This window comes from Diabrotica virgifera, chromosome 8, assembly GCF_917563875.1.
Source record: "Diabrotica virgifera virgifera chromosome 8, PGI_DIABVI_V3a".
Taxonomy (NCBI): domain Eukaryota; kingdom Metazoa; phylum Arthropoda; class Insecta; order Coleoptera; family Chrysomelidae; genus Diabrotica; species Diabrotica virgifera.
The window spans coordinates 108,065,343-108,081,880 of NC_065450.1; the positions used below are offsets into that span (position 1 = coordinate 108,065,343).

Below are 16,538 nucleotides of genomic sequence, written 5' to 3' on the forward strand. Positions count from 1 at the left end.
GGACAGAAGGAGATGGAGAGAGGTGGTGAAGGAGTGTATAAAAAGACTGAAGTGTATTTAAATAAAATTTATAAGTTATGTAAGTTATATTAAGTTATTTACTATATTATTTATGTAATCAGAAATGTAAACATTTTAGCCCTAGGCCTACAAGGCCTGTTGCGCTTAATAAATAAATAAATAATAAAACAATAATTGACGGTTTATATAGAGTTGGTGCGAAATACGGAACAATAAACACACTTTTTTCAAGAAATCAAATAAGAGAATTCAACGAGAATTTTCCTAATTTCGAAGATGTTCCAGACATTAAGCTGTCTCTAAGAGAAATTAGTACAAAAGATTCTAAATTTGGAGGACAAGGATTTATAAAATACCACTGCAATAAGAAGTGCTCTTCAAAACCATGTAAGTGTAAAAGGTCTAACGTATTGTGCAACTCTAAATGCCATAATGCCTCAACATGCAAGAATAAACACTAATTTTTTTATTTTAATTATGACAATATAAAAATAATAAACATTACAATTAAAAAATGACGTTCTATTAAACCTAATCTAACACATTACGACATTTTAATAGCTGATCGGGGTTTGACTAGTCAAACCCCGATTTCATAAAATTAAATTTCGACCTTTGCCTGACCAACGTAGTCTCTCCTAGGTTTGACTAGTCAAAGGCCGAAATTGCAATTTATTTCGGGCTTTGACTAAGACCGTCAGTCAGACCTGAGGATTGCCTAGTCAAACCTAGGAGTGCCTGAAATTCGGGCTTTGACTATAACATATATACACACCCATATATAGGTATGTATATTTGTTATAGTCAAAGCCCGAATTTCAGGCACTCCTAGGTTTGACTAGGCAATCCTCAGGTCTGACTGACGATCTTAGTCAAAGCCCGAAATAAAGTTACAGTTTCGGCCTTTAACTAGTCAAACCTAGGAGAGACTAAGTTGGTCAGGCAAAGGTCGAAATTTAATTTTATGAAATCGGGGTTTGACTAGTCAAACCCCGACCAGCTATTAAAATGTCGTAATTATTTGTTAGATTAGGATTAATAAAACGTCATTTTTTAATTTTAATGTTTAATATTTTTATATTATCGTAATTAAAATAAAAAAAATAGTGTTTATCTACTCTATGTCATATTATGTATAAGTTTTTAGTTTGTGAAAACTGACATTATAGATAGCAGTGCGTGAAGGGTTTAAAGTGTGCGTGAAGTAACAATGTATTTTAAATGGGATTTACTTTTTCGCACTGTGTTTGGCACACTTTCATATAATCAAATATCCTTAAATTTCGCGTTGTCATGGTGATGACATAATCTATATATATAAAAGAAAGTCGAGTTATGTTAGTTACACTGATAATAACTCGAGAACGGCTCATCAGATTGTTATGAAATTTTACAAGTGTATTCTACCGGACTGGGAATAGGCATAACTCTGAATTCATGGCCGTACGTCATAAAGGGGCTTGCCCCCCCTGATATATTTTTTTAATTTTTTGACAAACCGTTTTTTCTTAATTTTGTATGATGTAGAAGCAAAAGATACATACAATCCTAAATTTTCACTTTTTTATCTTCAACCGTTATCTTTTAATAGCCATTTAAATATTTTACATCTATATATATAAAAGAAAGTCGAGTTATGTTAGTTACACTGATAATAACTCGAGAACGGCTCATCAGATTGTTATGAAATTTTACAAGTGTATTCTACCGGACTGGGAATAGGCATAACTCTGAATTCATGCCCGTACGTCATAAAGGGGCTTGCCCCCCCCTGATATATATTTTTAATTTTTTGACAAACCGTTTTTTCTTAATTTTGTATGATGTAGAAGCAAAAGATACATACAATCCTAAATTTTCACTTTTTTATCTTCAACCGTTATTTTTTAATAGCCATTTAAATATTTTACATCTATATATATAAAAGAAAGTCGAGTTATGTTAGTTACACTGATAATAACTCGAGAACGGCTCATCAGATTGTTATGAAATTTTACAAGTGTATTCTACCGGACTGGGAATAGGCATAACTCTGAATTCATGCCCGTACGTCATAAAGGGGCTTGCCCCCTCTGATATATTTTTTTAATTTTTTGACAAACCGTTTTTTCTTAATTTTGTATGATGTAGAAGCAAAAGATACATACAATCCTAAATTTTCACTTTTTTATCTTCAACCGTTATTTTTTAATAGCCATTTAAATATTTTACATCTATATATATATAAAAGAAAGTCGAGTTATGTTAGTTACACTGATAATAACTCGAGAACGGCTCATCAGATTGTTATGAAATTTTACAAGTGTATTCTACCGGACTGGGAATAGGCATAACTCTGAATTCATGCCCGTACGTCATAAAGGGGCTTGCCCCCCCTGATATATTTTTTTAATTTTTTGACAAACCGTTTTTTCTTAATTTTGTATGATGTAGAAGCAAAAGATACATACAATCCTAAATTTTCACTTTTTTATCTTCAACCGTTATCTTTTAATAGCCATTTAAATATTTTACATCTATATATATAAAAGAAAGTCGAGTTATGTTAGTTACACTGATAATAACTCGAGAACGGCTCATCAGATTGTTATGAAATTTTACAAGTGTATTCTACCGGACTGGGAATAGGCATAACTCTGAATTCATGCCCGTACCTCATAAAGGGGCTTGCCCCCCCTGATATATTTTTTTAATTTTTTGACAAACCGTTTTTTCTTAATTTTTTATGATGTAGAAGCAAAAGATACATACAATCCTAAATTTTCACTTTTTTATCTTCAACCGTTATATTTTTTAATAGCCATTTAAATATTTTACATCTATATATATATAAAAGAAAGTCGAGTTATGTTAGTTACACTGATAATAACTCGAGAACGGCTCATCAGATTGTTATGAAATTTTACAAGTGTATTCTACCGGACTGGGAATAGGCATAACTCTGAATTCATGCCAGTACGTCATAAAGGGGCTTGCCCCCCCTGATATATTTTTTTAATTTTTTGACAAACCGTTTTTTCTTAATTTTGTATGATGTAGAAGCAAAAGATACATACAATCCTAAATTTTCACTTTTTTATCTTCAACCGTTATTTTTTAATAGCCATTTAAATATTTTACATCTATATATATATATATATAAAAGAAAGTCGAGTTATGTTAGTTACACTGATAATAACTCGAGAACGGCTCATCAGATTATTATGAAATTTTACACGTGTATTCTACCGGACTGGGAATAGGCATAACTCTGAATTCATGCCCGTACGTCATAAGGGGGCTTGCCCCCCCTGATATATATTTTTTTAATTTTTTGACAAACCGTTTTTTCTTAATTTTGTATGATGTAGAAGCAAAAGATACATACAATCCTAAATTTTCACTTTTTTATCTTCAACCGTTATTTTTTAATAGCCATTTAAATATTTTACATCTATATATATAAAAGAAAGTCGAGTTATGTTAGTTACACTGATAATAACTCGAGAACGGCTCATCAGATTATTATGAAATTTTACACGTGTATTCTACCGGACTGGGAATAGGCATAACTCTGAATTCATGCCCGTACGTCATAAGGGGGCTTGCCCCCCCTGATATATTTTTTTAATTTTTTGACAAACCGTTTTTTTTTAATTTTGTATGATGTAGAAGCAAAAGATACATACAATCGTAAATTTTCACTTTTTTATCTTCAACCGTTATTTTTTAATAGCCATTTAAATATTTTACATCTATATATATAAAAGAAAGTCGAGTTATGTTAGTTACACTGATAATAACTCGAGAACGGCTCATCAGATTATTATGAAATTTTACACGTGTATTCTACCGGACTGGGAATAGGCATAACTCTGAATTCATGCCCGTACGTCATAAGGTGGCTTGCCCCCCCTGATATATATTTTTTTAATTTTTTGACAAACCGTTTTTTCTTAATTTTGTATGATGTAGAAGCAAAAGATACATACAATCCTAAATTTTCACTTTTTTATCTTCAACCGTTATTTTTTAATAGCCATTTAAATATTTTACATCTATATATATAAAAGAAAGTCGAGTTATGTTAGTTACACTGATAATAACTCGAGAACGGCTCATCAGATTGTTATGAAATTTTACAAGTGTATTCTACCGGACTGGGAATAGGCATAACTCTGAATTCATGCCCGTACGTCATAAAGGGGCTTGCCCCCCCTGATATATTTTTTTAATTTTTTGACAAACCGTTTTTTCTTAATTTTGTATGATGTAGAAGCAAAAGATACATACAATCCTAAATTTTCACTTTTTTATCTTCAACCGTTATTTTTTAATAGCCATTTAAATATTTTACATCTATATATATAAAAGAAAGTCGAGTTATGTTAGTTACACTGATAATAACTCGAGAACGGCTCATCAGATGGTTATGAAATTTTACAAGTGTATTCTAGCGGACTGGGAATAGGCATAACTCTGAATTCATGCCCGTACGTCATAAAGGGGCTTGCCCCCCCTGATATATTTTTTTAATTTTTTGACAAACCGTTTTTTCTTAATTTTTTATGATGTAGAAGCAAAAGATACATACAATCCTAAATTTTCACTTTTTTATCTTCAACCGTTATATTTTTTAATAGCCATTTAAATATTTTACATCTATATATATATAAAAGAAAGTCGAGTTATGTTAGTTACACTGATAATAACTCGAGAACGGCTCATCAGATTGTTATGAAATTTTACAAGTGTATTCTACCGGACTGGGAATAGGCATAACTCTGAATTCATGCCCGTACGTCATAAAGGGGCTTGCCCCCCCTGATATATTTTTTTAATTTTTTGACAAACCGTTTTTTCTTAATTTTGTATGATGTAGAAGCAAAAGATACATACAATCCTAAATTTTCACTTTTTTATCTTCAACCGTTATTTTTTAATAGCCATTTAAATATTTTACATCTATATATATATAAAAGAAAGTCGAGTTATGTTAGTTACACTGATAATAACTCGAGAACGGCTCATCAGATTGTTATGAAATTTTACAAGTGTATTCTACCGGACTGGGAATAGGCATAACTCTGAATTCATGCCCGTACGTCATAAAGGGGCTTGCCCCCCTGATATATTTTTTTAATTTTTTGACAAACCGTTTTTTCTTAATTTTGTATGATGTAGAAGCAAAAGATACATACAATCCTAAATTTTCACTTTTTTATCTTCAACCGTTATTTTTTAATAGCCATTTAAATATTTTACATCTATATATATTATAAAAGAAAGTCGAGTTATGTTAGTTACACTGATAATAACTCGAGAACGGCTCATCAGATTGTTATGAAATTTTACAAGTGTATTCTACCGGACTGGGAATAGGCATAACTCTGAATTCATGCCCGTACGTCATAAAGGGGCTTGCCCCCTCTGATATATTTTTTTAATTTTTTGACAAACCGTTTTTTCTTAATTTTGTATGATGTAGAAGCAAAAGATACATACAATCCTAAATTTTCACTTTTTTATCTTCAACCGTTATTTTTTAATAGCCATTTAAATATTTTACATCTATATATATAAAAGAAAGGCGAGTTATGTTAGTTACACTGATAATAACTCGAGAACGGCTCATCAGATTGTTATGAAATTTTACAAGTGTATTCTACCGGACTGGGAATAGGCATAACTCTGAATTCATGCCCGTACGTCATAAAGGGGCTTGCCCCCCTGATATATTTTTTTTAATTTTTTGACAAACCGTTTTTTCTTAATTTTGTATGATGTAGAAGCAAAAGATACATACAATCCTAAATTTTCACTTTTTTATCTTCAACCGTTATCTTTTAATAGCCATTTAAATATTTTACATCTATATATATAAAAGAAAGTCGAGTTATGTTAGTTACACTGATAATAACTCGAGAACGGCTCATCAGATTGTTATGAAATTTTACAAGTGTATTCTACCGGACTGGGAATAGGCATAACTCTGAATTCATGCCCGTACGTCATAAAGGGGCTTGCCCCCCCTGATATATTTTTTTAATTTTTTGACAAACCGTTTTTTCTTAATTTTTTATGATGTAGAAGCAAAAGATACATACAATCCTAAATTTTCACTTTTTTATCTTCAACCGTTATATTTTTTAATAGCCATTTAAATATTTTACATCTATATATATATAAAAGAAAGTCGAGTTATGTTAGTTACACTGATAATAACTCGAGAACGGCTCATCAGATTGTTATGAAATTTTACAAGTGTATTCTACCGGACTGGGAATAGGCATAACTCTGAATTCATGCCAGTACGTCATAAAGGGGCTTGCCCCCCCTGATATATTTTTTTAATTTTTTGACAAACCGTTTTTTCTTAATTTTGTATGATGTAGAAGCAAAAGATACATACAATCCTAAATTTTCACTTTTTTATCTTCAACCGTTATTTTTTAATAGCCATTTAAATATTTTACATCTATATATATATAAAAGAAAGTCGAGTTATGTTAGTTACACTGATAACTCGAGAACGGCTCATCAGATTATTATGAAATTTTACACGTGTATTCTACCGGACTGGGAATAGGCATAACTCTGAATTCATGCCCGTACGTCATAAGGGGGCTTGCCCCCCCTGATATATTTTTTTAATTTTTTGACAAACCGTTTTTTCTTAATTTTGTATGATGTAGAAGCAAAAGATACATACAATCCTAAATTTTCACTTTTTTATCTTCAACCGTTATTTTTTAATAGCCATTTAAATATTTTACATCTATATATATAAAAGAAAGTCGAGTTATGTTAGTTACACTGATAATAACTCGAGAACGGCTCATCAGATTATTATGAAATTTTACACGTGTATTCTACCGGACTGGGAATAGGCATAACTCTGAATTCATGCCCGTACGTCATAAGGGGGCTTGCCCCCCCTGATATATTTTTTTAATTTTTTGACAAACCGTTTTTTTTTAATTTTGTATGATGTAGAAGCAAAAGATACATACAATCGTAAATTTTCACTTTTTTATCTTCAACCGTTATTTTTTAATAGCCATTTAAATATTTTACATCTATATATATAAAAGAAAGTCGAGTTATGTTAGTTACACTGATAATAACTCGAGAACGGCTCATCAGATTATTATGAAATTTTACACGTGTATTCTACCGGACTGGGAATAGGCATAACTCTGAATTCATGCCCGTACGTCATAAGGTGGCTTGCCCCCCCTGATATATATTTTTTTAATTTTTTGACAAACCGTTTTTTCTTAATTTTGTATGATGTAGAAGCAAAAGATACATACAATCCTAAATTTTCACTTTTTTATCTTCAACCGTTATTTTTTAATAGCCATTTAAATATTTTACATCTATATATACAGAGAGAGTCTGTAAAGTGGAATAAATTCAATATCTCAAATACTAATTGTTTTTTTGGAAAATGCTCAGACCCGTCGATTAGTATTTCAAATTGTCCTTTTTGACATTCAATAATAATGTATACAGGGTGTCCCAATTTAGAGATATGACGTCATCGTCGATTTTCTTAAATGGCAACACTGTTATTTTGATAGCTAATTTGATAGGGTTTGTAAAGTTATACATAACTGCAAAATATCAAATTTTTATTCTCTACCATTTACAAGATAATAGAAAATAACAAAGTTATATCTGTAATTTGGAATATATTCAATAATTAAAATACTAACTGTTTTTTTGAAAAATGCTCAGACCCGTCGATTAGTATATCAAATTGTCCTTTTTGACATATAATAATAATGTATACAGGGTGTCCCAATTTAGAGATATGACGTCATCGTTGATTTTCTTAAATGGCAACACTGTCATTTTGATAGCTATTTTGATAGGGTGTGTAAAGTTATACACAACTGCAAAATTTCAAATTTGTATTCTCTACCATTTAGATTTAGATGATAATAAAAAATAACAAAGTTATGAAAAAGAAGTAATCAACTAATAATTGAATTTAATTATATCAATAAATTAAGCAAAAACTCATAATGTTGCCCTCAATTATTGTCAAATTGTCAATGGGCAACATTATGAGCATTTGCTTAATTGAAATAAATAAATTCAATTATTATTTGATTACTTCTTGTTCTTCATAACTTTGTTATTTTTTATTATCTTGTAAATGGTAGGGAATAAAATTTTGAAATTTTTCAGATGTGTATAACTTTACACACGCTATCAAAATAGCTATCAAAATGATAGTGTTGCCATTTAAGAAAATCAACGATGACGTCATATCTCTAAATTGGGACACCCTGTATACATTATTATTATATGTCAAAAATGACAATTTGATATACTAATCGACGGGTCTGAGCATTTTTCAAAAAAACAGTTAGTATTTTAATTATTGAATATATTCCAAATTACAGATATCACTTTGTTATTTTCTATTATCTTGTAAATGGTAGAGAATAAAAATTTGATATTTTGCAGTTATGTATAACTTTACAAACCCTATCAAATTAGCTATCAAAATGACAGTGTTGCCATTTAAGAAAATCGACGATGACGTCATATCTCTAAATTGGGACACCCTGTATACATTTTTATTGAATGTCAAAAAGGACAATTTGAAATACTAATCGACGGGTCTGAGCATTTTCCAAAAAAACAATTAGTATTTGAGATATTGAATTTATTCCACTTTACAGACTCTCTCTGTATAAAAGAAAGTCGAGTTATGTTAGTTACACTGATAATAACTCGAGAACGGCTCATCAGATTATTATGAAATTTTACACGTGTATTCTACCGGACTGGGAATAGGCATAACTCTGAATTCATGCCCGTACGTCATAAGGGGGCTTGCCCCCCCTGATATATTTTTTAAATTTTTTGACAAACCGTTTTTTCTTAATTTTGTATGATGTAGAAGCAAAAGATACATACAATCCTAAATTTTCACTTTTTTATCTTCAACCGTTATTTTTTAATAGCCATTTAAATATTTTACATCTATATATATAAAAGAAAGTCGAGTTATGTTAGTTACACTGATAATAACTCGAGAACGGCTCATCAGATTATTATGAAATTTTACACGTGTATTCTACCGGACTGGGAATAGGCATAACTCTGAATTCATGCCCGTACGTCATAAGGTGGCTTGCCCCCCCTGATATATTTTTTTAATTTTTTGACAAACCGTTTTTTCTTAATTTTGTATGATGTAGAAGCAAAAGATACATACAATCCTAAATTTTCACTTTTTTATCTTCAACCGTTATTTTTTAATAGCCATTTAAATATTTTACATCTATATATATAAAAGAAAGTCGAGTTATGTTAGTTACACTGATAATAACTCGAGAACGGCTCATCAGATTATTATGAAATTTTACACGTGTATTCTACCGGACTGGGAATAGGCATAACTCTGAATTCATGCCCGTACGTCATAAGGGGGCTTGCCCCCCCTGATATATTTTTTAAATTTTTTGACAAACCGTTTTTTCTTAATTTTGTATGATGTAGAAGCAAAAGATACATACAATCCTAAATTTTCACTTTTTTATCTTCAACCGTTATTTTTTAATAGCCATTTAAATATTTTACATCTATAAAAGAAAGTCGAGTTATGTTAGTTACACTGATAATAACTCGAGAACGGCTCATCAGATTATTATGAAATTTTACACGTGTATTCTACCGGACTGGGAATAGGCATAACTCTGAATTCATGCCCGTACGTCATAAGGGGGCTTGCCCCCCCTGATATATTTTTTTAATTTTTTGACAAACCGTTTTTTCTTAATTTTGTATGATGTAGAAGCAAAAGATACATACAATCCTAAATTTTCACTTTTTTATCTTCAACCGTTATTTTTAAATAGCCATTTAAATATTTTACATCTATATATATATAAAAGAAAGTCGAGTTATGTTAGTTACACTGATAATAACTCGAGAACGGCTCATCAGATTATTATGAAATTTTACACGTGTATTCTACCGGACTGGGAATAGGCATAACTCTGAATTCATGCCCGTACGTCATAAGGGGGCTTGCCCCCCTGATATATTTTTTTAATTTTTTGACAAACCGTTTTTTCTTAATTTTGTATGATGTAGAAGCAAAAGATACATACAATCGTAAATTTTCACTTTTTTATCTTCAACCGTTATTTTTTAATAGCCATTTAAATATTTTACATCTATATATATAAAAGAAAGTCGAGTTATGTTAGTTACACTGATAATAACTCGATAACGGCTCATCAGATTATTATGAAATTTTACACGTGTATTCTACCGGACTGGGAATAGGCATAACTCTGAATTCATGCCCGTACGTCATAAGGTGGCTTGCCCCCCCTGATATATTTTTTTAATTTTTTGACAAACCGTTTTTTCTTAATTTTGTATGATGTAGAAGCAAAAGATACATACAATCCTAAATTTTCACTTTTTTATCTTCAACCGTTATTTTTTAATAGCCATTTAAATATTTTACATCTATATATATATAAAAGAAAGTCGAGTTATGTTAGTTACACTGATAATAACTCGAGAACGGCTCATCAGATTATTATGAAATTTTACACGTGTATTCTACCGGACTGGGAATAGGCATAACTCTGAATTCATGCCCGTACGTCATAAGGGGGCTTGCCCCCCCTGATATATTTTTTTAATTTTTTGACAAACCGTTTTTTCTTAATTTTGTATGATGTAGAAGCAAAAGATACATACAATCGTAAATTTTCACTTTTTTATCTTCAACCGTTATTTTTTAATAGCCATTTAAATATTTTACATCTATATATATAAAAGAAAGTAGAGTTATGTTAGTTACACTGATAATAACTCGAGAACGGCTCATCAGATTATTATGAAATTTTACACGTGTATTCTACCGGACTGGGAATAGGCATAACTCTGAATTCATGCCCGTACGTCATAAGGTGGCTTGCCCCCCCTGATATATTTTTTAATTTTTTGACAAACCGTTTTTTCTTAATTTTGTATGATGTAGAAGCAAAAGATACATACAATCCTAAATTTTCACTTTTTTATCTTCAACCGTTATTTTTTAATAGCCATTTAAATATTTTACATCTATATATATAAAAGAAAGTCGAGTTATGTTAGTTACACTGATAATAACTCGAGAACGGCTCATCAGATTATTATGAAATTTTACACGTGTATTCTACCGGACTGGGAATAGGCATAACTCTGAATTCATGCCCGTACGTCATAAGGGGGCTTGCCCCCCCTGATATATTTTTTTAATTTTTTGACAAACCGTTTTTTCTTAATTTTGTATGATGTAGAAGCAAAAGATACATACAATCCTAAATTTTCACTTTTTTATCTTCAACCGTTATTTTTTAATAGCCATTTAAATATTTTACATCTATATATATAAAAGAAAGTCGAGTTATGTTAGTTACACTGATAATAACTCGAGAACGGCTTTGTTGCCATACTCCTCCGAAACGAATTCACCGACTTTCATGAAATTTGGCCATTAGATTTCCTGCTGAATTCCGAATAAAACGCTGCTATTTTTTCTTCTCTAGCGCAGTCCCTTTCCGAAATAGCGAACCGTAAGCCGTAGCAAAATTCTGAGCACAGAAGAAGAACGAATGGGAAATTTCATAAAAGAAAAGTGCAACAGATTAACTTTTGGACTCAAATTGGATAAAATATGAATTTTTTAATTTTACGAATTTTCAAAAAATCTTGCTTTCGCGTGGGCAAACCATCCAGTTTATTTATGTTTATTAGATGAACTAACGAAAAATATCATGTACATTATTGCATGTATTAAATGATTGATAATATTTTTTGTTATTGTGATAATTAATTAATATTTAGAATTTTAACCTTTAACTACCCGCACATCAAAATATAACATAACTACACGCGTGGCGTTCTTTATACGCCACAAGAAAATATACTTAAAAACAGCGGATTTGTTTTTTTTTGAAAAATTACACTTATTTGTTTGTTATAAACCTTACTCGGCGTCAGCGGATACTTGGAGTTCCTTCTCTGTAAGCAAATTGGGATATATAATTGTAATCTGATTCCATGATAAATAAAATTGCTAATAATATTTTTTTGAAACGTTATTTTTTACCTGAGAAAAAGTATTGTTTATAAAGAAAAATATATTTGTGCCATAATGACTAAAAAACATTTGAAATATGTACTTATATATTTCATTGTATTACTATAATTGTGGCGTATGTTATCCACCACCGGAAACAACAAATAATAAATTGTAAATTAAGATCTTCTTAGAATGCCGATTATAACGAAACTAAATCCAGTGTAAAGCACATTCCAGTGATAGGTTAGATAAATAAACAAAGACAAAAATTAAATTTTTAAATTCATTTGTAGTAGAATTCTTATATGTGGCGTACAAAAATACGCCAGCGCGTGTAGTTAAAGTTTAAGGTATGAATTAAAATAATAAAATTTATTTTACTTTAAAACCTAAACAGTTTTTCCATTCTCTTAGGCCAAAAATATTTAGCTACCTACTACATTCTCATATTTTGACGTTTATTTGTGTCAGTCGAAATGATTTGTAAATTTTGAGGTTAATGCCCCTTAATGCTAACAACCATATTGTCATCGAGAAAACTCAGTTGCCTCAATTATCTCAATATAATACAATGTATGTATTTATGTATCTAAATCTATATATTGTATGTTCCCTATGTCCAGCTGAACTATTTACGTACTGTATACGTGGAATATCATATAATTTGTCATATTATGTATCTTTCTTATGTATTGTACCCTCGGAGATCGCTGGGAAAATTTAGACTCAAAATAACAAAATCCAGTTTGGCAACACTGTGTGAATGTTGATAGTATCATATTCCTTTTAAGATAAACAGATCTGTAATTTAGTCCAGACAAATTAATATATTTTTGGCCAGCAAAAATGAGATTTTTCAACCAAATACTGTCTCAAATATGATATGCAAAATAATTTTTAATTGTTTTCCACTCATTAAATCGTTATCGTCCAATTATTGTCTTAATTATTTTAACTTTTAAAAAGTGTCGACTAATTCTGAATGATTAATAAGTTGTTAAAACATTTTATCTGTAGCGGCTTCTGGAATGCCTTAAAACTATCGGATTTCATTCGACCATACTTACAAATTTTGCATAAAATATTTGGACATATAATTTTCTTTTTTATTCGAGGAAATTGCATTTCGATCAATTTTCATGTCTAGAAAATCATTTTCGAGCAGTTGATTTTGAGTAATTGATTTTTAGCCATTACGTTCAAGCAACTGATCTATAATCAAAATTATGACAGATTATCTAATTATGACACACTATCTAAGGTGCAACGAAGTTCACCGGGTCAGCTAGTGAGAAATAAATTACAACAAAAATTTTGATAGTTTTGTGGTTTGAAAGAAATTAGAATTTTTAAATGTCAAAGTTCTAAAAATTGTAGAATATAAATGAATTCCAGTGACGAAGAGTTACAGTTTTTTTATGTTTATCATAGATAAAATATTGTATGAAACTGTGCGTGAAGTACCTTTTGCGAACTTACGCGATGTATAGCACTCGCCCCGTTGTCGCTCGTGCTCTAAACATCGCGTGCGTTCGCAAAAAGCATACATCACGAACTGTTTCATAAATAACTGTTATTCTCACATGTTGAGGCATTATAGCATTTAGAGTTGCACAATACGTTAGATATTTTACACTTTTGAAGAGCATTTCTTATTGCAGTAGCATTTTATAAAGCCTTGTCCTCCAAATTTAGAATCTTTTGTACTCATTTCTCTTAGAGACAACTTAATGTCTGGAACATCTTCGAAATTAAGAAAATTCCCTTTGCATTCTCTTATTTGATTTCTTGAAACAAGTTTTATCTTGTGTGATACTCAAAATTTTTCGAGCATCTCCTTTGGCTCTTTCAAAGCTGGGGATAGGTATTGTTACAGTTTTTCCGTTCGAAATTGGAAGAATTTGTTTTTCACTTAATTGTTTCATAGCAATAGCCTGGCCATGAGGACCTTCAATCGCCTTTACTATATTTATTTTAATCTTTTCTGTCTGTGTAACAATACCTATCCCCAGCTTTGATATTGCCAAACGAGATGCTCTAAATATTTTGGGTACCATAACAGCTAAAACAATTGGCGGCGTATATAGAGGTGGTACGAAATACGGAACAATAATCATTCTTTGTTGAAGAAATCAAATAAGAGAATGCAAAGAGGATTTTATTAATTTCGAAGATGTTTCGAAGAAAAATAAGTACAAAAATTCTAAATTGGGAGGACAAGGCTTTATAAAATGCTACTGGAATAAGAAATGCTCTTCAAAATTATGTAAGTGTAAAAAGGGTAAAAACGTATTGTGCAACTCTAAATGCCATAATGCCTCAACATGTGAGAATAAACACTATTAGTTTTATTTTAATTACAAAAATATAAAAATAATAAACATTAAAATTAAAAAATGACGTTTTATTAAACATAATCTAACAAATTACGACATTTTAATAGCTGATCGGGGTTTAACTAGTCAAACCCCGATTTTATAAAACTAAATTTCGACCTTTGCCTGACCAACTTAGTCTCTCCTAGGTTTGACTAGTCAAAGGCCGAAACCGTAATTTATTTCGGGCTTTGACTAAGACCGTCAGTCAGACCTGAGGATTGCCTAGTCAAACCTAGGAGTGCCTGAAATTCGGGCTTTGACTATAACATATTCACAAAACTATGTTAAATGTAAAGTCAATACTTACTTTGAAGAGGTAGTGCTTCCACTATAATTGCACCCATTCCTGTAAGGGCAGCCACAAGATTGCATGTTCTGTACATAATGTAAAATGATATCGCACTGTTAATGGGCATTACCCAAATGTAATGTAGGAATACTGCAGCGTAATCAAACCTCTGCAAGTCGTTGGATAAAAGATTGACTAGTTGCCCTGCTGCCGTTTTACCAAGGGAAGTGTGGTTTAATTTTAACAGCTAAAATATATTTACTGATCAATATCGCTATAATTTATATTTGTCGAATTGAAAATGCATTTCCTAATAGTCTCCAGTACACCATACTTTTTTGAAAATGATTACAAAATCCACGAGTAAAATAAAATTCCTGTAGATGGCTGTATACCATACATCACAAAAATACTAGACGCTTTGTAAAAGGTAAATTTATAAGTCCCCAAATAAGGGATTAAATCATATAACAGAACGTTTTCGGATTAAAAAATCCATCATCAGTGTTAAAAATGAATAGTGTGCATGCCTGAGCCACCAAAATGTTTTGGTATAAACCCTTATTAATATTTTGGATTTTAACAACGACGTCCGAAGTGGAAGTCGTCACGTTAATAAAATCATTTTTTAAGTTTAATTGTGGCTTATTTCCCATTTAGAATAGTAGTTAATAACCCCTTTAAATGTTAAAAAGTTTTAGAATTTACTACATATTGCTCAGTTCACTGTATTCACAGTAAATGAGTTCAGTTGCCTTTCAACTCCAATATGTGAGGTTTCATTCCTCTTTATATTGTAACCACGTGCGAAGATTGCCCTGGTTAATATCCAGAATATTTATTGCAACATCACAAAAGTTGAACAACAAATATGAAGTAGTAAATTCCATAGGCGTAACCAGGATGATCCTAAGGGGGGGTATGGTGTTAAGCGTATAGAGTTCAGTCCATCCCAATGGGGGGTTATAACCCCCAAAACCCCCCTGGTTAGGCCTATGGTAAATTCTAAAACTTTTTAACATTTAAAGGGTTTATACCCAAAACATTTTGGTCGCTCAGGCATGCACCCTATTGGTTTTTTAACACTAATGATGGATTTTTTAATCCGAAAACGTTCTGTTATGTGATGTAACTCCTTATTTAGGGACTTTAAATATACCTTTTACAAAGGATCTAGTATTTTTGATTACAAAAGTCTTAAAAATAGTTTTAACTGTTTTGTTTGAGCCAGTCTCCCACTTTCTGAAATTTTTCAGAGTGCAGGTTGAATGCGTTTCAGCACGCACAACACCTAAATTTGTAGCTCTAGCGCGGTTAAGTTTTGTTATTGCAAAACGATAATTTTTAATTTTAATCAAAATATTATAGATTAAAATAAAATAAATTATTTTTCTACGGCCGTGCTAAAAGAGCCACTTTCACGCACGCATTTCGTTTCCGAAAGTTGCACTTTTCCGCAAGGCGTGTGTGAAGGTAAATTTTCTCGCACGCAGTGCGGGAAAGTAAAATACCTTGTAATATGGCATTATAAGATATTATAATACATGCAATAAACTAATATTGAGATATTATTTAGAATTTATTTCAAATTTATCTTATTGTGTTCAGGTTTTAATGACATTAGCGCGATTATTTTTTGATGATTTTAACTTCCAATCGTATAGTAAGATATTTGATCACGTGTTTAATTCTGTCCAATCAGATTAAAATTATACTGAGAATTATCTACTGTAGAAAATTCCCGATAGAATTTTTTTAAGTA

General features: G+C 30.9%; 1 protein-coding gene across 5 annotated transcripts in view; it reads right to left on the minus strand.

Annotated features, from left to right (window-relative positions):
* The window catches only part of LOC114343004 (SCAN domain-containing protein 3-like), a 404,642-nt gene that overhangs the window by 83,168 nt on the left and 304,936 nt on the right, over positions 1–16,538 (minus strand). For all 5 annotated transcript variants that reach the window (XM_050658110.1, XM_050658106.1, XM_050658108.1 and 2 more), the window contains one exon: positions 14,795–15,023. In XM_050658110.1, coding sequence (XP_050514067.1) covers positions 14,795–14,903 — 109 coding nt within the window. In that variant the 5' untranslated portion in view covers positions 14,904–15,023. The remainder of the gene's footprint in view (positions 1–14,794; positions 15,024–16,538) is intronic.